Raw genomic sequence first — 25415 nt, forward strand, 5'->3', positions numbered from 1 at the left:
CCTTCACTGGGGCATCGAACACCCTCAGGCCTGAGGGCCGCTCCTCCCACTGATGTCCAACAAGGCCATTCTCTGCTACATATGTGGCTGGAGCCATGGGTCCCTCCATGTGTACTCTTTGGTTGGTGGTCCAGTCCCTGGGAGCTCTGGGGGTTCTGGCCAATTGACACTGTTGCTCTCCCCATGGGGCTGCAAACCCCTCAGCTCCTTCAGTCTCTTCTCTAACTCCTCCATTGGGGACACTGAGCTCAGTCAAAGATTGGCTTGAAGCATCTGCCTCTATATTTGTCAGGCTCTGACAGAGCCTCTCAGGAGACAGCCATACTTTTATTGTTTTTCATGGTAAATATTAACAGCTGTTCAGGTTAAGATGTCACAGTAGGAAAAGAGCCACCAGTATCTTGTAAATTAATGAATTTTGCTGTGATCTTTTGCAAAAACAGGTTGGTACCCTTTTCACCAAAACATATTTAATTTACATCCAAAAGTCTTGAAATAAGTTTTATGTTCATTTATATTCATGATTTTCCTGGCCTTGGCCTAAATGGCATTGGATTTTCCTCTTCCCCGGGCCTCTATGGGTAACATTGGTTCCTGGGACTGGAGAAGAGAGACCACCACTGCCCTTACCTGGTTTGGGCTTTTAGTGCTCAAATGAGAGTCTGGATAGCTGTGAGCTTTTTCCTCAGTTGCTGCTATGCCCCTCCGAGTAGAGGGTTTAAAAATCGCTGAAGGAAGACCCCAGATTCAGATAGTATGCAAAAACAAAGAGTGTTTATTCTGCAGAAATAACATGCAGGGGACAACCGTTCTCTAAAATGGTGACCCCAGACAAAGGCACGAAGGCCTTCTTATAGGGAACTGGAATCTCTAGATTCTTATCTCTAGAAGGATTAGGTAATCAAAAATTTCATTGGTGGATGCTAAGGGGTCACAGATAGTCTATGGTCTGCATTTCCTATATCATGAATATCATGAATGTTCAATCCTGTGTTGAAATAGGGCTGTCCGGTGCAAATGACCCATCCTGAGATATTTCTCCATTTTTGTGGCTATCCCCAGGCTGTTCTTTGGGAGGGGGTTTTATGATCTTGTCTGGATTTTATGGTCTGTTCCTAGAGCTGGTGTCTTATGAGTTAGTTTCTGGGACTTATGCTCTATTCCTGAAGCTGGTGCCTTATGGCCTTTTTCGACATCAGGGGCCTGGTCCTTGAGTGGAGACAGATGCGGTTTATGTTGTCCTTCCAGACTTCCCCTGTAACACTCTAGCTCCATCTGCAGTTTTTCTTGTAGTCACCTGCTGAGGTTTAGCCGACACATACAAAAGTCAGCCCTGACTATACCTTCAGGAAGTTTTCGATTCTGACAGGTGCCCACGCTTGACTTCCAGCAACTCCTTGCCAAAATTTCACTTAATTTTTCTCACCTGCCTGCATGGTAACCTGTTTTCTTCCTGTGCTCTGCTACACATACCACAGTGCTTGTTCTGTCTGGCCTAGGAGGCTTTTCTGATCCTGAGAGGCTGTACTTTGGTTTGTGCCACCTGACAGGCTCAAGATCATGACTTTGTATGGTGACATTCGTTAGGCACAGTCCTGTTTTCAGCACTCTGCATTGGAGGTGGGTGTGATGGTTTGTATATGCTCAGATCAGGAGTGCACCTTTCAGACATGTGGCCTTGCTGGAGTAGATGTGTCACTGTGGGTGAGGGCTTTAATATCCTTGTCCTAGCTGCCTGGAAGCCAGTCTTCCGCTAGCGGCCTTCAGATGAAGATGTAGAACTCTCAGCTCCTCTTGTGCCATGCTGCCTAGATGCTGCCATGCTCTCACCTTGATGATACTGGACTGAACCTCTGAACCTGTAAGCCAGTCCCAATTAAATGTTGTCCTTATAAGACTTGCCTTGGTCATGGTGTCTGTTCACAGCAGTAAAACCCTAACTAAGAGAGTAGGAAGGAAAAAGCCATTGGATGATTTTCTTTTTTTAATTGAACACAGCCAAATACCAGAATGAACAGAAATTTTCCTTGAGTGACTCATTTTCTTCAATAAATTCTTTGATCTGTTTCAGGGACCAGTGGGACTTTATTTACCACTAGCTTCCAGAGGCTGCACACAGGAGGGACTACCGGGGAATTGTGTTTCATGTGTGGTTTTTAAAGTAGAGCTTATTTATATTTCATATTTGCAGCAGAACTGGACAGAAATGAGAGGTGCTTGTATATTATAGGAGCTTCCTGCATCAGGGAGACACATTTATTAGAACTGACAACCCCCTAGTGACATAGGGACAGGAAGACCACTCTATGTTGGGTAGGGCCGTGTTCACACAGAACATAGATATCTCTTTTTTCCCTCTCCCTTCCTTGCCTCTCTCTTCTCCTCTCCTCTCCTGGCAGGAACAGGACAGTTGGCCTTGAAACACATCACAGCAATTTACATTCTCTGTTTTATGTTAGTTGGCCAAAATTAAAGAGAGGGCCACATGCACATAACATTTGTGGCCATAACACATAACATGGTGTTATCCAAAGGTGGCAAGATGTTCAGCGCTCTGTAAATCAAAGGATTATGTTCAGCAGTTAACACCTTAATCATCTGGGTGTAGCAAGCCATTTAGGTTTAGGACAGGATGGAGCTGTTCTTTAGTACCGTAGCACTTAGGCAAAGAGAGGGTTGAAGTAGCTGTCTCCACACACCAGAAGAGAGGGCATCAGATTCCATCATAAATGGTAGTGAGCCTGCTGGGAATTGAACTCAGGACCTCTGGAAGAACAGTCAGTGCTCTTAACCAATGAGTCATCTCTCCAGCCCCCTCAGATGCGCTTTTAAAGCAGACCTTATGCTTTGGATTTGCAAACTGAACAGATATTACAGAAATAGATTTGCACGCACACAAGTTCTTGTATATTATAAAGGCTTCCTGCACCAGGGAGATACATTTATTAAAACTGATGAACCCATAATGACATATAATTACCACCATAGTTTATGTTAAGGGCTTCACTCTTGGACCATTGAAATATCATACATCTCTGTTACTAGACCAAATCAATCAATCAACCCATCGATTAGTTAATCAAAAAATCTTGTTAAAAAATTGGCTTATAGACCTGCTAAAAGACATCTGAGTGGCTGCCAAGTTTCAGCAGTTTTGAATAACGCCCTAAACATCTACTTATGGGATTTTGTATGAGCGTGTTTTTGCTTAGTGAAGTTCTCTGGATTGAAATTTCTAGGGTCTGTGGTAAGAAGGTCTTCAGTCTTGTAAACCTCCACTAAGTTGTCTGTGCCATTCCTTCTAGCAGCCGAGGGGCGTTCCTGCCCATCTCGCTCAGCTTGGCTGTTACCGTTCAGGATCTGAGCCATTATTCTAACCGGTGTGTCATGACACCCGGTTGTTTGAAAATCCCCAACGACACACGAGTCCAAGCATTCATCTCTCATCTGCCATCATGTCTTCTTTGACAGTCTATCTTCTGAGCTCTTTGTTTGTTGTTTAATAAGACTTCCTGTCTTACTAAGTCTGAGGAGTTATTATCCATTTTGGGTACCCATCTTCTATCTTTTCTCATGTTTCCTTACCCTGAGGCTTCCTAAAGATATTTCACTGAATTCTGCTCCTCTTCCACATTTTACTCCTCGTTTGCTGTGTCCCTTGTCCCAAAACCTGCAGCTGTGATAGCCCACTTTCTCTGTTTTTCTTTTTCTTGTTTTTCTTTTACAAAATAACCATCGTAAGAGTGAATTACTTATGCCCATGAAGCAGGCCATGACCTGGATGATTGACTACTCTTTATACACTTGAAAGCAGCTGCTGGTATGTCTGCCTGGGTCTTCCCCTTCCCTGAGTTCCCCTTGGGATCAGCAGGCTAACTTTTGTTGGTGGTATTTTTCACAATGCTTAAATTTTTAGCATCTTTCTCTCTTAGTAATCATTTAAAATTTATGTATTTGAGGTCTAGGTAAATTGCTCTTGGTAGCTTTTATCAGAATAGAGTTTATCTTATTTTCTTCACTCTAGAGCACTTCTAAAAAAGAAATAGTTTGGTTGTCATGGCCTTGTTAGTTGACTTTTCAAATTCATTTTTGATATTTGAAGTTTGGTATCAATTCATTCTATTTTATTAAGCACAAATAAAATTGGCTAATATTTTTGTATACTTAATATCAGATAATATGTATTGATATAATTAACCAATCTTCTGGATATTTTGTTCTGAAACTTATTCTTTGAGCAATAGGATTTTTGATTCAACGGAGCAAAATGCAGTTTTGATTTCTTCTTTTTCATTGAGTAGTGCAGGCGTTTTTGTTGTGACATCGAAAGAACATCAACAATTTCACTACAGTCAAATCTGTGGAAAACTCTGCTAGCTGTTTGTCCTGCTGGCTTATAGGAGAGATGACTTTATGTGCTTAATAATCAAAACATCTTGTTAGTGAAATTTAAATGTGCCTAAGAAAGCAGGATGGAACACACTAAATAGAGGGTAGCGGAGAGATGCTTTAAGAGATACTTCATTCTCACCTCCTTGTTATTTGGTGGACATTTGTGAGACAGTCTGGAGACAAACCATTTCTCTGATGTCACTGACAGTTGATTTCATTTACAGAGACAAGATGTATGTATGTCAAACAGTAGGCTGATGTGACTGCAAATGACACATTTGGGTTCCAGGCAGGACTTGTAGAACAGAAGATTTAGGGAACTGGTGACAGATGAGACTTCAAAGGTGAAATGGGCCTTCCTCGGGATGCTTCTCAAAGATGAGTCATATAAAGTAGGGAGGGCACAGGGATGACAGGTCACCTCAACTGGGTGGAAAGCTATGGCCTTCCAAGAGTGCCAGTGTGAGTGGAGTAGAGTGTGAACGTTAGTCCTAGCGTGTGCAGCATGGTTTGTGGATAAAACAGGACAGACGGACGGTAACTACTCTCTGTAGGTCTGTAACAGCAGGTGTGTTAGCAAGCACCTTAATTGCCTTACTTTCTGTACTTAACCTAATATTCTCATTTGCAGGTGCAGAAGCATATGCAGAGTCTGCATAACTTTTCCAGCTGGCATAAGCATCAGCAGCACCACAGACTCAAGCCGGGTCTTGTTTTACTGCAAGATCTGAACGCTTTTGCTGTCTTTATTTGTGGGCCATTTGTCTTCAGCCTATAGGATCTGCTTTTGCTATATGGTGGCAGAATGATACTATGCTTTAAGATGATTAGTGTAAGGACTGTGGACAGAGAGATGGGAGCAGAGATAACTGAGGTCAGGAGGAGCAGTAAGAATCTTCCCAGCAATGATAAGCAACAGATATCTAGAGAATGAAGAGGAACCAGAAACACTGGTTATTTAGAAATGAGTAGACCGAATGGTCAGAGGATGAGGAGAATGGTATTGTCAAATGAAAAGAATCCTAAAATTACTTATTTGTATAAAGGGACCATCTGAGCCCTGAGTGTGTGTGTGTGTGTGTGTGTGTGTGTGTATGTCTATGTGTGTATGTCTTGCATCTATGTGTTTATGTGTGTCTTTATGTGCAAGCACATTAATATGTGCATAGTGTATATGCATGTTTATGTGTGTTGTATATATTCATGTTTTCACGTGTGTGTAGTATGTATGTCTTCATATGTACACAGTGTATATGCATGTTTTCATGTGTATGTGTTGTGTATGCATGTTTTCATATGTGCATAGTGTACATGCATGTTTTCATGTGTGGGGCAGGCCTGTGGTGGATGTTAGGGGTCTTTCTTGATCATTTGCTGTACACTTTATTTACGTAGGCTGGGTTTCTCACTTGAAGCTGGAGCTTGCTGGTTTGGCTAGTTTGCTCTGTCAGCTCTCCCTGAGGAATCCCCTGTCCCTGCCTTCAGAACTTTGGGGCTGTGAGGGAGCTGTCCTGCCCACATCGCTTTTTATATGGGTGCTAGAGATCTGAACTCCAGTTCTCACATGTTCATAGCATGTCCTCTAAACACCGAGCCCCTCAACCCCCTCTGTGACAACTGTCAGGTCTTTCTTTGTGGTCCCAGATGCCTTGAGTAAAGAATGTCAAACCCCCAGTCAGATGTCCCTCGTGCTAGAGCCACCAGCTCTGGACACTGTGGTGCAGGGAGGAAACTACATAGCAACCATAACTGGCTGCCACCATGACAAAACTGTGGCTCCAGAAAGTTCCGCAGCTAGGAAAACAGATTGCTCTAGATTTTATTTTCATCTATTTATTTATTTGCCAGCAGTGAACTCTTGACTACCTTGTAGCCATTTTATCTAGCCTAGAGGGAAGAACTCCTCGGGTATGTGATTTGTGTAGAGATTTTCATCTGCACTGTGCACATAGACTCTCATTTATATGAAGGTCTGCTCTGATTGTTGTAGAAACCCCTTGCCACACTCTTATCGGATATGGATTTAAGCAGGCTATCTGGCTCACTCTTTGAGTGATGCTTCTCTGGTATTGTGACATTAGGCCAAATAAAGATTTTCTTTCAAGGAGTCTTCTCTCTCACACACACTTTTGATTTTTACTCCTGGTAGTACACGCTAGCACGCTAACACGAGGAGCAGAGCAGAGGTAGCAGAGAGTCAGAGCCAAGAGCACCTGGGTAGAAACGGCAGAGAGCTGGTGGAGATGAATGTGTGAAAAGCCGAGGATGAGCAGCCATGGGCCCTGACTGTTAGAACAGCTTCCGGAAGCACTGAGGCCTCAAAACCAAAGGCCTTGGATGCCCCTGTGCAGGAGTTCTGACATAGCCAATGTCAGGGCTGAGGATCATGGTATCTCAGGCCTATGAGCCATGACACTAGCCACCCAAGAGTTGTAACAACTTGTCTATATGACTGAGGGTCCTGGCCCCCAAACCCTGTTCAAGATCTCTTAACACAAGCGGGTGCTGTCTGAAGCTGGAAGCAAAAGAATTGCAATGACTAGATACCAAGCTCCGGGCCCACTCAGGGTAAATGCTCACAGCAGTCAGCTGCATTTCAGTCCCTGGATCACAATGTGTGACTGAATCCCTCCCCCAAAACAAACAAACAAACAAACAGAGAGAAGAAAACAGAACCAAATTTACTTTTGTGTATAAAAGGTAGATCCTAAGGCCAAGCATCCTACCCAAGTTCAGTGGGATTCAGGCTGGGGCTTACTGGGTTTTAACCCAGCTCTGTGGGATCTCATCCTTGGGTTTCCTGGATAAGGGCTGTCAAGCCACCTGGTGCTGCTGCTGCCACTGGGAGAGGGTCTATCCCCACCTCCCTTGCTGGGACTCTGCTGTTAGCTCTGCTGTCTTCTGTTCATATTAGCATGTGAGCTTGCACTACCAATGGTGAAAATCAAGAGTTGAGAAGGAGAGACCCTTTTCTTGTGGTCCTTAACTCTGTGTCGGAACTATAAGGCTCTTAGTCTGCCCATGGATCCCCTACCCCTAGGAACACAAGGGCTAGAAACTGTCCTCTCTGAGTGAAGCAAAAGTTAGCTGATTGCTAGCATTTTGACATGTTCACACTTCCTGGTAAAAGCAGTGATTGCTCAGGAACCCTCTGCTGTTGCTTGCTTCTGTTACTAGCTAGTTCCTAGCTGGCTCCGACCTTGGTTTGTAAGGCCGTACTTCTGTCTGTCTGTTTTAGAATCTTAGCTTTCTGTAAAGACTTAACTCAAACCTGGTCCAGGCTGCGTCCCAGTATAAAACAACTGGACTCTTACTTTATTTTATTGACAAAAGGGGTCCAGCAAATTATAATTTATTTTTAGGTGAGAACCAACTGAGTTTCTTTCAACATAAAACATTTTACTAACTCCCTCTGTCTATGGCTTTATGGTACTGATTCACTGTAGTAGTTGATTTCTGTCAACACAGGGGATTGAGCCTGGGTTCAAGTGCTTGCTAGGTATATGCTCTTGTGCCAAGGACAGCCCTAGCCCTTTATGTAGTTAAGGCAAACACTTGTGTCAGGCCATGAAGAGATGGTTTGGTCTCCCTGGTAGAGCGCTGGGTTTGAGGTAGCCAGGGACCCAATAGGACATATATATGCTGTCAGGGATGGCATATATCTCCCTATGCTCCCAGATTCCAGACTATTCCATGCAGTCCACATTTCTCATTAACCTGCACCTTGCAGGCTACAGATGATGTAGAGTTACTTCTCCTTTTATGAAAGAAAAGAGAGTGGGATGTCGGGCCATGGAAGGGTATCCTGGTTCTTGGGTTGTGGGTGTTCAGCCACGCCCCCAGAACCCAGGCTCCTGACATGAGGTCTAATCTCCATTCAACCTGCACCATCAATCACGTAGGGCACAGGTAGAGGGCGTGATTAACAGGTCTCCACCTCCAGAGATTAAAATATTAAAGAGTTGTCTAAAGGCAGGGGGGGGGATGTAGCTAATTAAGTTATTCCCTCCCTTCTTCCCCCTCCCTATAAAAGCCAAGCTCCCCTGGCTTTTGGGGGGAGTGTGAACCATCTACACCCATTCACCACGCCATGACCAATAAAAGCTTTGGAAAACTCCTGGACTCCACATGTCTCCTGGGCCTGCTGCCAGGTTCCCAGCCTTTGGAATCCTGAACCTTCCCGACACAGCCGTCGGCCCGCCCTTGGCTGCTATGTGAATGTGGGACCCTCCGCCGGCAGTGTGGGGAGCCCACCTGGGACCCTGCTGCTGGCCCTTGTGACTTTGTCCCCCGCCGCTGGACTCCCCAAGAGTTTTTCCCACAGCTGGCGCCTAATATGGGGCACAAACACCCATGAGTCTACAAGAACCATCCTGGGTTCTGGGGGCAGGGCCAAACACCCACAACCCAAGAACCAGGATACCCTTCCACGGCCCGACACACTTGAACTGAATCTTCTTGTCTAACCTCCTCCACCACCATCACTGATAGTCATGATTAATTACTAACTTTGCTTTACCAGGAACCTGGGGGCGGGGTGGGGATGTGGGGGTTGGGGGAGGGAGGCTATGATACGCAGTTAATCATATATTGCTCTCTTCCTTAAGAAATGTTTAAATGTAAAACAAAAATTATGTCTTATGTGAAAATTAGTGAGAAACTGTGAAATGTAAAGAATTAGTGTCTAAAGAGTCTAAGTTCTATTTAAGGGGCAGGCTACTGAGAGTTTGACCATGCTCCAGCAAATATATAGGTAACACAAAGTGGAGTTGGTTTTGGTTTTTGTTTGTTTTTCTTTTCTTTTCTCTTGTTTTGTTTTTTTTTGTTTTTTTTTTTTCTTCTTTCTTTTGGGGTAGGTCACAAGGGGTGGTGAATATGGAAGTCCTGGGAAGAGATTCTAATTGGGGTACATGATTTGAAACTCCCAGAAAAATCAATGAAAATATTGGGGTGGGGGGACATGGGTAGAATGTGTCTAGAGTCACTGAATACATACAAATGAAGAAATAGGTATTGATTCTAAGTCTTCTAAAATTACTAAAGTATAAAATTTCTATCTACTTTCCTAATCAAATTTCTGCAACACTGTCAGTCTCTAGAAATGTAAATTTCAACATTGGCTTTCCCTGGCAGTCAATCTTCTTGATGAGTCACTAGACTACACAAAGCCCAGAGCACAGTGCTCCCTGTGCCTTAGCCCAAGTGGCTCTCCTCATAGTTCTGCACAACTGCCTGTGTCCTTCAGGCCTTTCTAAATTTACTAATTTAAAAAACTGTTTTATATATATGATTATTTGTATGCATGTATGTGCTTCATCTGTGTGCAGTGCCTGTGGTAGCCAGAAGAGGGCATCACATCCCTGGAACAGAATTGAAGAGCTCCAGAAGCTAAGAACTGAATCTAGAGCCTCTGGAAGAGTAGCAAATGCCCTAAATGCTGAGCCATCTCAGCAGCCTCACCTTTTCAGGGCTTTTCTGATTACCTCCAGTCTACGGAAGACTTCATGCTGTGTCCCGTATCCTGCACCCTGCAGCTTGATACTTGACACACATGTATATTATCTAAAATTGTCAGTATTTTGTGTATGTTTTACTTTGAAAAGTTCTATTCAGGATTAAGAATGCATGTATTTTTCTTTGCTGGAATTCATAAAAAAAAATTTAGAGCTCTAAGTAGACCTTCACAAAAAGTTGTTGGTTATTTTTAAAGTTTGGTACCACAGATCTCATTGGTTGATAGCTGGATTTGTGAGAATTAACAACTTCTGTGTTCAAAAAGACTTTTTGTGTTTCAAAAGTCAGGTTTAATCTCCTGAGAAAATAGATGCATTCTATCTACATCATGCAGAGAAAGAAAGCATCGTTACACTTTATAAATATTTTCTGGAATATGTTTTCAACAGTAATAGAAACAAACAGAACAAATGTTTCCTAAAAAGTAATTCTTTCCCAAAGCAATTAGGTTTTCAAATTATTTTAAAATCAAGGTTTTACAGTGCCCTTGGCTTATATAAATCCGAATGAGCTTTTTTTGTTAATTGCCTCCTAAACATTTCATGGCACAAGTCTGTTGTTGGAATTAATTTGATTACATAATGTATGAAAAGCAGCTTTTGTTTTTCTGTTTAATTTAATACGAAAGAAAGTGGATCCGGAGGTGAAGAATGGAGGCCGTTCACTTCCGGCCAGGGCAGAGCTCACGTGTACGTTCTGTGCCACTCACCTTGGACATCCATCTGTGCACAACTCTCAAGTGCATCCTGTTGTACAGTTAGTGGTGGGAAATGAACCGTGTACCTGAATGGTGTGTGGGAATGTGGATTAGACAGGTTTTCCTCATGTATCATTGAGAACTGTCAGCTTCTCTTTACAGGGTTACTTTGTGTTTCTCTACTGTTCTCCCAGCCCCTTAAAATTCCCTCTGTGCTTGTGAACTTGGCCTTTGCTTGACAACCCCGACCCAGAAAAAGAAAGGACATGATCCCACAGAGCCGAGTGGCAAGCCCTGGCCTGTCACTTGCTGCACATGGGTAGGACTCTTGGTCTTGGAATGTTGTTGTGAACAGTGAGGTTTTATTTTAAAAAAAAAAAAAAAAAAACTTTTTATTGATTCTTTGTGAATTTCACATCATGTACCCCAATCCTACTCATCTCCCTGCCCTTCCATGTCCACCTTCCACCCTTGCAACCTCCCCTCCAAAAAACAACACAAAATTTAAAAAATGAAAAATAAGAAAGAACATCTCACCATTCAAGCTGTGCTGTGTCACAATATGCCACACAGTACACCCTATCATCCATACAGCTTTACTTGCAAATGTTCATTGCAATGAGTGACTGGTTGTGGTTGGAGGCCTTTGGCTTCTGCTACACCATCAGTACTGGTCCCTCACTGGGACTTCTCTCAGACATCCCGTTATTGCCCTATGTCATGGAGTTTCTGCAGCTTTGGATCTGTAAGACCAATTCCTTCACATACTCCAACAGTTCAAAGTAGGGTACATGTCAGGGTGGGCCAGCTCAAAACCTCGCATCTGGGCCTGGGGGTAGCTGAGTTGGTCAGCCTGCCAGCTCTCCTGTGCCTGTACCACCAGAGTCACCTTTCCTGCTTTGCCCAGTTGAGGGAGTGGGGCCAGCTCACAGCCTCCTACCTGCTCTTCTGTGCTGCCCAGGCTAGGTGCCTGGCCCACTCTCCCAAATGCTGCAGCCCGTGGTGAGAGCCAACTCTCATACTCTGATGGCCTCAGGGCCATAGGATCTACCTTTTATAAGCAAAAGTGAATTCTTTCCTATTTACTTATCTCTTTTTGTTTGTGTTTTGAGACACAGTCATATGTTACGGTTTAGGGACTGAAATGTGCTGCTCCTCCTGCCTCAGCCTAGAACATTACAAGGGAAGGATACTACTTGAGAAGAGGGCTGAAAAAGGAATGTTTCGTAGATTTATCCTCAGATGATTAATATGGTATCAGTTAATTTTAGATACTCAGCACACAGATAGTTGGGCTGAAAAGATAGAAAATAAAATTTCCTTAAGTCATATGATATTTTAAAAATATAAAATAAAAATATAGAAAACTACATAGTTTATAACCAGTATCTAAATTCTTTAAAAAAACAAACATAAAGCTTAAAAAAGAAAAATACCTTTTCTTATTCTCTTTCTCTCTCTGTCTCTCTCTGTCTCTCTTTTTCTCTCTCTTTCTTTCTCTCTCTCTCTCTCTCTCTCTCTCTCTTTCTCTCTCTCTCTCTCTCTCTCTCTCTTTCTCTCTCTCTTTCTCTACATATGTGCATGTGTGTGTGCATGTGTTTCTGGTTAAAGAATACTAAAGTGACATGACAGTTTACTACTATGTGGAATTCTAGGTAGATCTAGACACCTTGATAAAAAAATATACTAAAAATTTCACAACTGGAATCATTTGATTATGTTTATTTTGCTCTGGGAATTAGAGAATATTCTATCAGTCTAAATTTGGGAGTGTAATAATTTTTGATATTAGAAAATAATGTTTGAATGCATTTAGGAATAGTATGCACTGGTAGATAAAATATATTTTAAATTGGTTCAGAAAAGAGAAAGTTATGCATGTGCATATCTGCAGGTGGAATTCTAGGTGTGTGTGTGTGTGTGTGTGTGTGTGTGATGCACACACATGCACTTGGTGCTGCCGTAGCCTAGGGTTTTCTACTGACTTTCCTTCTGTATTTGATGGTACTGGGTACCATTCTGTGGCTCCTGCCTCATCGTTGTTCTTTTGAGCTCATTCTCAAAAGAACGAGATCTCCTCGTTCTTTGCTTTTCTTTTGTCCACCTCATCTTGAGCTACTTGTGATGAATCTGGTTTTATAAACAGTTTTTGCTTTGTTTGCAGTGATTAAAACTGTCACTTAAGTAATGTAGATGGCGTAAATACATGAAACTTCTCATCCTCAGTGGAACTGTCAAGAAAATCAGCAAGGAAATTTGTACAATTTCATGACTTCCAGAGGAAAGGAGCTTTAAGTATTTGATTAATATGATTAATATTAATTATAAATTAATATGATTAACTGAGGCACAGGGCTAATATTCAGGCTCCAAACTATAGGCTACAGACAAGTAATATTTCCTAAGTAAGCTGTTCACAGCTCATTGGAGATGTTTAAGAATTAGAGAATTATCTTGGATAATTTGTGAAAATTTTACATTCAAAGCTATTTCAAGAGTATCACTGAATATAAATTCAGGCAGCGTGTTAACATTCTAGAACAAATAGAACAAGCACTCATGATAAAAGTAAGAAGTTTTCTTGAGAAATTTGGGTTTTGACAGTATCATTTAACTCTGATAACGTATGACCAGGTAACCTGTTCACTGGTCCCAGCAGACAAATATAAAGCTTAAGTGTGAAGTGGAGATGAGACTCATTTGGCAGAACCCCTGCCTACTGGACACAAGGCCCTGGTTCAGTCCCCAGTACATTTTGCTTTCTTTTTTTCCAGTAGGTTCTATTTCTCCAAACTTGACAAGTCAAACAGACACACAGCCCCGCATCCCTACCTCCTTGCCCCCACCCCTCTTGCTGACAATGTTCACAAACCTCAGTATGGAGCCAACACCCTTCACAATGTCTGCCTTATCCCCCTTTGTATCATCCTCCCTTTTCTTTAGTCTCAGATTCTCTCTGTGCTTCTTCTTCTAACATTTGAGAAAATTAAAAGATTCTGATTGTAAAGATTCTTTTGATAGATAGGTCATACTGGGGGTGGGATACACTAGGAACTAGAATTAAAACTTTATAACTAAGAAGAAATAAATTGAAGAAATTACTAGAAAAAATAAAAGCCCTCTCCCTTGCTTTATTGACAGAATAAGTATTGTAGGAATGGCTTTACCGCCCAGACCATTCTTTGGGTTCACTGTATTCACCACCAAGATTCTAGAGTCATGCTTCACAGAAATAGAGAACAAACCAGATCTTAAAATTCATGTGGAAACACAAGAGACCCTGAAGAGCCAAAGGGCTCCTAGGCAAAAAGGGAAAGCTGGCAGCACCACTCTGCCTGGCTTGAGGTTATACTGTAGAGCGCAGTGACAAGGCCAGACAGACAGACGAGACTTAGAACACAGATGCGAAACCCATGTGGCTGAGTTTTGACATTGGAGAAGACAACTTTTTTTAACAAATGATGCTGGGAAAATCCACACTTTAAAAGAATGAAATTCACCCTGCACAAAATCAACTCAAGATAGATCAAAGACCTTAATGGAAGATCTGAAACTCTAACATTTCAAGGAAAAAGTAATTTGGCCTACGGGCCTTCTGAATAGGAGTCTGCTTGCTCAAGAGATAGTATCAATAGCTGATAAACAGAACCTCATAAGTGAGATTGTTGCTGCCCAGCAAAGGAAACTGTTCACTGAGTGAAGAGACTGCTTAATGGGTAATAGGGACATCTTTACTTGCTATACACCTGATGGGATTAATATCTTGAATAAAAAAATAATAATAACTACAAACATAACTATAGAACAGGAAATTAAAGAATACAATATATGAGCTATTGAAATTGTCTTGGTCCGTGTTCTGTTGCTGTTAAGAGACACCATGACCATAGCAACTCTTGTAAAAGAAAGCATCTAATTGGGACTGGCTCACAGGTCCATAATTATGTCAGGGAACATGGAAACACACAGGTAGACATGGTGCCCGAGAGGTAGCTGAGAGTTCTACATCTGGATCCGCAGGCAGCAGGAAGAGAGAGACACGTGGCCTGGCTTGGGCTAATGAAACCTCAAAAGCCCACCCCCAGTGACACCCTTCCTCCATCAAGGCCATGCCTCCTAATCTCTGTCAAGTACTGCCATCCCCTGATGACTAAACATTCAAATATATGAGCCTATGAGACCATTCTTATTCAAACCACGTCAGAAATGAACAGAAAAGATGCTTGACTTCACTACCCATGAGGGAAATGCAAGCTAAAATGACATTGAATCCACTTTTACTCCAGTTAAGTGATGGCTACAGAGAAACAACATACTGGAGGATATGGACAGAGGAATTCCTGCACCTTTGCATCCAAAGTATTCGTTAATTCTGTGTGCTTGATAATGGCCATTCTGGCTGGTGTGGATGGAATTTCCATGTCTTTAAAATGACTTATTATCTTTTTTTACATGTATGGTTATTTTGTCTGTACAGCATGTGTATGCATGTTTGTGTACTGTGACTATGCCTGGTGCCTGTGTGTTGCGTATAATTTTAAAAATGCACGCTTGCTCTGGCTAGGCTTGATCAGCAGCTTGCCTGTCATCTAATCAGCCCCCATGGCTAGCTAATGCCTTCCCAAGATCCTGGCTTTGCTCCGAGAATGGCTGCAGCCTTTATTCCCATTTGTTCCTCCATGCTGGAAACGGCCATCTCACCCAGCTCCCATGGCTGTCTTGCTAAGCGTCCCAGCACCCATCCCTCCCGAGAACGTCTGGAGCTACTGCTTGCACTCCACTGACTGCCCGCCGCACTGGTTGACTCTGCTGACCACCCTAGTGGTTGGCTCCGCCGACCAGTGACCGCTGTACTGTTATGCCCTCTCTCTTGCCCACCTGAATCGTCATGAATGGAAAACACCAGACAATCTTAATATTTTAAAATCAACCAAATGACATAACTGCTCCGAATCTATTGTCCTAAACTCATTGGCTATTCTATATTAGAATTCATCCAGTGGTGGAGGCCACCACCAGATCTAATAGCCCACAGGCCTAAATGGTGTCTGTTCTGTCCACTCTGCCACCTGGTCCAAATTCCAATCCTCTCCGTCCCCTTTCTTCCTCTTCAGCCCAGAAATCCCACCTTATCCTTTGCCCAGTGATTAGCTTCTGCCGTCATTATTGACCCAATCAAGAACCGATTAGGGAACTAGATTTTAATTATCAGCTCCTCCCCCTACACCTGTGGAGGCCAGAAAAGAAAAAACAGCCTGTTGGATCCTCAGGAAACAGAGTTGTAGATGGTTATGAGTGACCATGTAGGTGTTAGGAATTTTATCCTGGTTCTCTGGAAGAGTAGCCAGTGTTTGTAACTACTGAACCATCTCTCTAGTTCCTATAAGAATTTTAAAGTATTGTTTAATATGTTATGTGTTCACTTATATGTGGATATTAGCAGTTAAGTCTTTGATAAGGAAGCTATGATCCATATAACCACAGAAGTTAGGTATAGAGTAAGGGCTTAAGGATGGTGACAGATCACTCTAGGGGAAATAGAATAGATAGTTTTGGATGCATGAGGAAGTGGGGGGTTAATACAACAGGAGGATGAAATAGAGAAGGGAGAGGGAAGATACATCAGGGAGGAATGCAGGGAGGGACAGCTAAAACTAAGGATCATTTGAGGGGTCATATAGAAACTTAATACAGGAGAAGCTTCCTAAAATATATAATATGTGAAGGTGATCTAAATGGAATCACCAAATAACAGGGGAGATAGAGCCCCCATTGGACATCTCTTATCACCAAATGAAGCCTCCACTTCTGGGGCTGGATTACGTCTAATTGAGTTGTCAGCAAAGAGGACCCATTGAAATCCCCAAACAACCCAAGCTATTTCCAAGTCTATTGGTGACTCAACCATAATCTGATGGTAAGCCCTCATTGCTGAAGATAACACCCACATGTCTCACTGAACAAGAAAAAGTCCAGCTGGCACCTAACTAGAGCCTTTACCTCCAATGACTAGTGTTCATGATCCTGAAAGGTGCTTCAACATATCACCAGAGGAAAATGTAAACCTCAACCCAGCCACAAACCAATCTACAGTGGTGACATGCTTACATGATAGGCTGGTGCAATAGTGGTACGATGTTAGAGTAACCAACACCGGATTAAATCTGATTGGATTTAAGGACCACTCCATAAGATGGAACCCATCCTTGACACTGCTTAGATGGCCAAGATCCTGCTATTAGATACATGAGGGACTAGGAGAAACGAGATACTGCATTCTGCTTAAGGAACCCAGCAGTAAAATGATTCCCAACAATATTCTGGTATACTCACAGATCAGTGTCTTGCTCAGTCATCATCAAAAAAGCTTCCTCGTGCAGCAGATAAGAAAAAAATACAGAGACTCACAGCTGGACAATGTACAGAATGTCAGAGACTTTGGAACCCTCAGTCCTAAATGGGTGTCTCTCTCAAGTCTCCCTGGAGCCTCAGAGCTCAGGGAATCCTGCAGAAGACTGGGTAGAAAGAGTTTGAGAGCCAGAGGGGATGAAGGACTCCGAAACAAAACCATAAAACAAACAGAACCACCAAGGCCCTCTAAGTCAATCTGATCTACACATATGAAGTCATAGAGACCATGACAGCATGCACAGGTCTGGGCCATATGGGATCCTGTACTGACAGGAGAAGTGGACACACCCCATTTGCAACCTAGATGCTATCTCCAATTGACAGCCATTTACAAGTGGGCAGTTTGTTTTCTCCAGTGTAGTCTCACTGGGTGTAGAAACTTCTCTGAAGGTCTGACCGCAGATGGATCACTCAAGACAAGCTCAATGGCATTGTTGAAGATTCTTTGACTCATAATGCTTTGTAGGGTCTTTATTGTTTGTTTCTTCTATTGAGTTTTAGTTTTTTTTTTTACCTTAGTTGTCTTTGCTTATCTATTGTGGTTTCCAGTTGTATATTTCTGTGGGTTTTCTGACTGTGTAGACATGTGAGACACTGTGTCTGTATGTGTTTCTTGCCTGTTTTCTTTGACTGTTTTTCTTCAGTCTGCCAGTGTTTGTGCCACTCTGTCTACATGATTCTTGTGTGTTTTCTTCAGCTGTTTTTCTTTCGTTTGTTTGTTACATTATATTCTGGTTTGCTTGTTTTTCCTTGTCTCATTTTATTTTCTTCTGATTTTTTATATACCTGTTTGTGTTCTAACGAGAGAGAAAAAGAACAGGTGTGTATTTGGGTCGGTGGAAGAGGAGAGGATCTGGGAGGAGTTGGGGGGAAGGGAAACGGTAACCAGAATATGTTATTTGAAAAAAAACCTATTTTCAATTAAAAAAAATTGAAAACTGTTACGACAGTTTCATTATTTACTGTTATACATACTGTATGCTTTTTAAAAATCAGGGGTTTGAAACTGTTTTAAAGGTACAGTTTCAGATAGATCTTTCACATGGCAAAGTTGGCATGAGGGATCTATTTATCAAGCATATTAAAGACCAAAACATATCAAAGTAGTTGTTTACACATTTATGTACTTGTTTGTTGTGTGTGTGTTCATGCCACTCTGCATGCATGGAGCTCAGGGGACAACTCGGGGGAGTCAGTTTTCTCCTTCTACCATGTGGGTTCTTGGAATCGAACTCATGTTGTCAGGCTTAATGAGAAGCTACTTTACTCTCTGAGCCATATTACTGGTCTCCACTTTCCTGAGAGCTGAGGCTGTTAAAACACTTTTCTCATGTACTATACTCAGTGGCCATTTGGACCTTGAGAAGTATCTATTCAGATCCTTTGACCCTTTATTAAATGGATTACGTAGCCTTTTGCTGTTGAATACATTGAGTTCTTTATATATTCCAAGTACTGATCCCTCCTGGAAGTATGGCCGGCACAGATTTTCTCTCATTCTGTATGATGTCGTCTCTTTACGCTTTACTCAGTTGACTCTTTAACTGCTCAAAAGCTTTTTGGTTTAATACAGGCCTGCTTGTTGATGCTTGCTATTATTTCTAGAGTTATTGGAAATATCCTTTTTTTTTTTTTTTTAAGGTTTTTTGAGACAGGGTTTCTCGTTGTAGCCCTGGCTGTCCTAGAACTCACTCTGTAGACCAGGCTGGCCTCAAACTCAGAAATTCACCTGGCTCTGCCTCTGCCTCTCTGCCTCTGCCTCTCTGCCTCTCTGCCTCTCTGCCTCTCTGCCTCTCTCTCTGCCTCTCTGCCTCTCTGCCTCTCTGCCTCTCTGCCTCTCTGCCTCTCTGCCTCTCTGCCCCTCTGCCTCTCTGCCTCTCTGCCCCTCTGCCCCTCTGCCCCTCTGCCCCTCTGCCCCTCTGCCCCTCTGCCCCTCTGCCCCTCTGCCCCTCTGCCCCTCTGCCCCTCTGCCCCTCTGCCCCTCTGCCCCTCTGCCCCTCTGCCCCTCTGCCCCTCTGCCCCTCTGCCCCTCTGCCCCTCTGCCCCTCTGCCCCTCTGCCCCTCTGCCCCTCTGCCCCTCTTTTCTTTCCCTTTCTTGTTCTTTTTCTCTATCATTTTTTCTTGCTGTTTGTTTTAGACAAAGCAGTGCTTTCCCTGACTAGTCTGGTAGTCCACTGCGTAGTCCAGCTTGGCCATAAGTTCATGGCCATGCCTTGGCCCTAACCTTTTGACTATTAGGATGAGTGGCGTGTGCCACCATGTCCACCCTGCTCATTCATCTTAACGGCTTCTCACACTCAGCGTGGTTTGCTAAGATTTTTCCACTCACCACAATGTATGTGGATTTCTTCAGTGTCTATAATTCAGCTAAATTCTAACATTGTTCTCTTGAAGGTGACAATAAATTTCAAAGACTCTTGTCTGTAAAATGTCCACATGATCACTCCCATCTCAGGTGTCCCTGGGAGCTCCAAAGCATAGGCGTGATCTGGGGAAAGGGGACTGACCCTGTATCCCTTGAACCCTGTGGTTCTGGAGCTCCCTCGGACTGGAGAGCTACTGCTCCCTAGTCCCCTGTGGAAACACAGAGGCACAGCCCCAGTCAGGTTTAAATTGTTTAAGTGAGTTTTCAAAGTATAAGAGAAATTGGATCGACTTAACTAGTTTAGAACACAGCAGACTTTGTTCATCGTCAATAAAATAGTTTTAATCCCCTAACAAAGGGAAACTATAAGGGATGTAGAAAGGGAATTTCTAACATCTGTATGTTTAAGTAGGTCCTTTAACGCATAAACAGGGCTCTGGGGAACCCTGGTACCTAGAGCTCCGTGCATGTGACTGCGAGATAAGGACATGGTGCAAAGTGGCTCCTTCCCTGAGACTTTCCTCCTCCTCTCCTCTGTAGCCCCTACTACCTCATCCTGGGTTGTGCAGAGAACTCTTCTCTGCCCAGATGGCCTCTGTTATTCCTTTCTTCCTTTCATTTATTGTATATTATTCTTAATTCTGAGTGCTCTTTTAAGAAAGAGAGGGGGAGAAAGAAAGATAGACAGACCTACAGATACATACAGAGACAGAGATAGACTCACTGTATGTGTAATGAGTTTTTATCCTTTGGCCTTAACCTCCTGGGTGCCGGGATTGCACGTGTGCATTTTTGCAAGTGAGACATCTTGGATGTTTTAAAATAACAGTTTAAGTCTATGCAAGGATAGAATCTGCAAAATGAATCAACCTGTGGGTACAAAAACAATTGCCTGACATTTCAGTATTTAATAGTTACTAGAAATAATATGTGTGTAGAAAAAAAAGTCAAGTCAAATGAAAAAATTAGCTTCAAGATATAAAAGGCTATGTGCTGAATTCTTTTCCCCTCTTCCAAACCATGTAGGTAATATATGCTTTGAATACTAAAAATGATGAGCACGATTCTGCAATTCAGGCCCTCAAAGATGCCCACGAAGAAGAAATCCAACAAATCCTTGCAGAAACAAGAGAAAAAATACTGCTATACAAAAGCAAGGTGACCGAAGAGTTAGACCTGAAGAGAAAGATTCAAGTTTTGGAAGCGTCTTTAGAAGATCATGTGAAGATGAAGCAGGAGGCTTTGACAGAGTTTGCAGCCTATAAGCGCAGAGTTGAGGACATGCAACTTTGTGCAGAGGCCCAGCACGTTCAGCGCATAGTGACCATGTCCCGGGAGGTCGAAGAGATCAGGAAGAAATTCGAAGAGAGGTTGCGGAGCTTTGGGCAGCTCCAGGTTCAGTTTGAAAACGACAAACAGTCAGCCCTGGAAGATTTGAGAACCACTCACAGGCTCAAAGTCCAAGAGCTGTTGAAGTCACAGCAGGACCACAGCGCCTCGGTGAACCTGGGGCAGGAGAAAGCCGAGGAACTGCACAGGCTGGAGGTGGAGGCCTTGAACAACACCCTGGAAGAGCTGAGGCTCGAAAAGAAAGCGCTCATTGAGGAATATGAGGGCAAGCTGAGCAAAGCCCAATTATTTTATGAGCGTGAGCTTGATAATTTGAAAAGGTCACAGCTCTTCACGGCCGAAAGCCTGCAGGCCAGCAGAGACAAGGAGGCTGATCTTCGCAAAGAGTTTCAGGGGCAAGAAGCCATTTTACGAAAGACCATAGGCAAATTGAAGACGGAACTGCAGATGGTGCAGGATGAAGCCAGCAGCCTTCTTGACAAATGCCAAAAGCTGCAGATGGCTCTGGCCACAGCAGAGAACAACGTACAGGTGAGAGGGCATGGGCCGTGTAGGGTTTGTTCTTTGCATGGGCCGTGTAGGGTTTGTTGTTTTCGTGTGTGGTGTGTGAGCATGCGTGTTTATGTGTTAATGTGGTGTGTGCCCACATATGTATGTGAAAACTGAGGTTGACACTGGGTATTTTCTAGGATTGTTCTCCATCTTCTGAAACCAGAGGACTTCATTTGTCATTTCAGCCGTTCAAGCTAGCCTGTGTGCTCCAGGCTTTCCCAGCTCCTGCCTCCCTAGCTCTGACTTTGCAGGCAGCTGCCTTGCTTCCCTGAGTTCAGGAAGTCTTTTGGATGGTAGACGCTTAATGACTTTAAGAAATTTATTCTGGATTTATCTTTATTTTATTTTATGCATATTGGTGTTTTACAAAACTCCGGGTATCTGTTGTGGATGGTTGTAAGCTACCACGTGGGTGCGTGGGAGCTGAACTTACGTTTCCAGCAAGATCAGCAAATACTCTTAACTGCTAAGCCGTTGCTCAGCCTCGTCTACCTTTCTTTTATGAATCACCTTTTCATGTATTAATTGGTTGATTTGAAGAGCAGCCTGCTGGCTTTAGCGTTGCTTGGTTATGTTCATACCACACTAAGCCCCTTCCCCAATTTTTTTCTTTGCCTTTGTGAGGAAAAACAGTGGAAGGAGTAATTTTTATTACCTTTACCTATTCAGTTAGAAATTCAGATATCAAGCACCCAGAAAGATAAATTTAAGACCCTACTGATACTATACATGGATTTTATTTAAACAGCTTCCTGGTATTTCCACCAGTGGCTTGGGAGAGTAAAAATATTGAGCTTAGGGCTTAATTGTGCTTTTCTTTTTCTCTTTATTATTAAGGACGTCTGCCTCATTATTTGATATTTAAACATTGAGCAAAGAAATTATTGCTCTTAAAAGTGAAATTTATAAGAGCTAGCCCTCGTGTAGAACGGATGTCAAAAGCCTCCACATGTGTTATTGCACTGGCGCAGCAGGTTTCCTGGCCACGTTAGTATCCGCAGAGCATTCGAATGCAGTAGGCAGGGTAGAAATAGACTTCCTTCATTAAGTCATATGACTTAAAATGCCAGGTTGTGTTACCTCGTCTTACAGACTTAAAACTAGGTAGTCCGAGTTACACAGAACTTTCTGGTAAGAGAAAGGTGATGCTTGTAATTTAAAGAAAACAGTTCAGCTTAACGGCAGGCTTGCATTTTGACTATGGCTATCTGATCTTCCTTAGGTTCTGCAAAAACAGCTTGACGATGCCAAAGAGGGAGAAATGGCCTTGTTAAGCAAGCACAAGGAAGTGGAGAGCGAGCTAGCAGCTGCCCGGGAGCGATTGCAAGAGCAAGCTTCAGATCTCGTCCTCAAAGCTAGTATGTCTACTCATAGCTGAGCGCAGTGCTCCGCAAAACCGGAAGCTTCGCTCTTCACTCAAAACAATGTCTGAATATTTTGACAGTTCTTCTAATTTAGTATTTACCATTGCTCCTGGTATTTTGAAATTGTTTAGACTGTGCTTTTTCATTTTAGAAGTCTCTAATATGTTCTGCGTGGTTATAACACTGGAACGACGGGATTGTCAACAGTTGTGGAACACAATTTCTTCCCTGCTATCGGACTGTGGGCTTCCTAAGGATCCCCACCAAGGTTAAGCTAGGTCTATGACTTCACTGCAAACAGGAGTCTCAGGATGAGCCAATTTGAAGCAGAATTGTTTGCCTGAAGGGATTTTTTAGTATAGATTCAAACCCAAAGTCAACAGGAAAAGGGTGATCACTGAATAATACACACATCTGTACACACATCTGGCCCCAGCCTTTATGGGGGACCTGCATTTCTGTCTTTACAGTAGCCATGCGTACGATGTTGGTGGGTTTTCAGTTGCCATCTTTACAGCTGTCGTGGAATTTGAGGTTGAAAGGAGTTCCTGGGGTGTTCCAAGCCAGGATTTTATTCAGGGCCACGTCTCCAAATCACAGGAAGCATTTACTGGCGACCAGTTAGTAGCCTCGTTTGTGAGATTCCCAGAAAAAGACTGAGTTCGAAGTTAAGTGTGTGCAGTCTTTAAGCATGGCGTGTTGCTGATCTCTGAGTATTCTTGTGTAAGAGAAGGACTGTCTCTATGGAAACAGTCTTCACAACACATGCTAACGGCACTGGGATGCTGAGAGGCCTCACCTAGGCTTGGGACCAAGGGGTTCCTCTGCTTCCCGCGTCCCCATCTTGTCCCCTGTCTTTCTATCCTGCCTCAGGATACCTCGTATTTTTTGGCCTTAGGAGTATATTTTTATAGAAAATACTCCCGATGCATGAGAATGAGCTATTTATTCTTCTCTATCCTCGCTCCCTCCCTCTGTCTATCTGTCTGTCTGACTGGCTGACTGAATTTGTATGTAGGGAACACAGGTGAGTTCACAGACACCCATGTGATGTGGCGGTGGTCTTCAGTTGATCGACCTTCGTAGACAGTTGCTGATCCAGGTCAAGTCTGAAGCTGCTTTTTGTCTAATTGGATGATGTATCGTATCCAGTGAAGCTGTTTCAGGAACACCTTTAATTTTGATTGGCTCACTGGCAAATTTTCTTGCCCATAAGCCAGTGATTTAAATGATCTCCACCATACATCAGAGTCATTCGGGCTGTTGGAGAGCCCACAGATGCCAGACAGACCTACCCCCAGGCTTTCCCTCTCACTGGGCTGCAGCAGCCTGTTCTGACTACAGCTCCCTGTGAGTCTGCTGCTGTTTGTCCAGGGTTCTTTGAAAACCGCTGCCTTCAATGATGCGTTCTCTGCAAACCTGTTCACACACTCAGGTCTCTCCCTTCACCTGTCCCTGTTTTAAATAAGTCTTCTGTTTGTTCTTTTACAGTTCCAGACATGTAAACAGTGTGTTGTGATCATATCCAGCCCAACTACTCTTTCCACACCCTTCACCTAGTTTAACTGTTGTTTAGTTCGTCTTCATAATCTTGCTCTTTTCTGCTTTTCAGTCTAGTCTTTATCTAAAATGAATTCAATGGAAACTCAGCTGCTACCTTTGTTCCTTGCACACAGACTTTCCCAGAGAGAGAGGCAGAGAGAGAGGGGAAGAGGGAAAGGGAGGGGGAGGTGAAGAGAGACAGAGACAGAGAAAAACGGAGTGGGTAATGAGGGGAGGAAAGAACAGAAGAGAATAAATGGCCCATTTTTATTTCATAGGGTTAGCAGTGCGCCCTCTTTCCATACTTGTTCCCAGGGGACTTCCCCACAAGGTCCTATGCTAACTTGTTTACCTTGTAGCTTCTCCTTTTTAAAAAAATCCAGATGGTACCAGGGACCATCAGTGGTGTAAAACGACTTTGTATTCTAAAGGAGTCTAACTGGGTAAGACATTCCCATGGTGATGGTTTCCCTTTGTACAGCAAGGAGGCCAACGAGACAGCTGGGGACCACTCAGGCATGAAGTACAGTTGTGTCATTAGAGGCACACTTTCATAGTGACAGACTTATAAACTAAGGAGATTTTCTTTGTGGGGGGCGGTTTCTAGGTCATATTGGAATGCTTCAGGCAACTCAGATGACCCAGGAAGTTACAATTAAAGATTTAGAATCAGAAAAATCCAGAGCCAACGAAAGATTATGTCAGCTGGAAGAAGAAAGAGCTTTTCTGCAGAGCAGAACGCAGAGTCTGGATGAAGAACAGAAGCAGCAGGTGCTGGAGCTGGAGAAGGTACTGTGATCGACGGGTGGGCAGGGGAGGAGAGGAAGGGAGTTCAGATCCCAAGTCCTGCCGCACGGGGGGCGTACATTTCTTAGTCTAGTTTTTGTTTGTTGTTGAGGAAATGAGATTTAAAGGTATTCTATGCAATTTTATGTATGCATTCCAAATATTTGGGAATAATTATAAAATTATAAAAAATTATAAAGCCAGGCAGTGGTGGCGCATGCCTTTAATCCCAATACTCGGGAGGCAGAAGCAGGCGGATTTCTGAGTTTGAGGCCAGCCTGGTCTACAGAGTGAGTTCCAGGACAACCAGGGCTACACAGAGAAACCCTGTCTCGAAAAACTATTTATATATATATATATATATATATATATATATATATATTATAAAATAATATTATAAAAAATCTAAGAATTTCGATTTATTTCAAGCCAGATATTGAGT

General features: G+C 43.0%; 1 protein-coding gene across 14 annotated transcripts in view; it reads left to right on the top strand.

The window, feature by feature from the left end:
• The window catches only part of Fam184a (family with sequence similarity 184 member A), a 113358-nt gene that overhangs the window by 33265 nt on the left and 54678 nt on the right, over positions 1-25415 (top strand). For all 14 annotated transcript variants that reach the window (XR_013105450.1, XR_013105451.1, XM_034524529.2 and 11 more), the window contains exons 2-4: positions 20406-21260; positions 22504-22639; positions 24795-24976. Coding sequence is in view for 12 of the 14 variants with exons in the window: in XM_034524529.2 (XP_034380420.2) it covers positions 20406-21260; positions 22504-22639; positions 24795-24976 (1173 nt within the window). In the remaining 2 variants the exon portion in view is untranslated. The remainder of the gene's footprint in view (positions 1-20405; positions 21261-22503; positions 22640-24794; positions 24977-25415) is intronic.

This window comes from Arvicanthis niloticus, chromosome 20 (genome assembly GCF_011762505.2).
Source record: "Arvicanthis niloticus isolate mArvNil1 chromosome 20, mArvNil1.pat.X, whole genome shotgun sequence".
NCBI lineage: Eukaryota > Metazoa > Chordata > Mammalia > Rodentia > Muridae > Arvicanthis > Arvicanthis niloticus.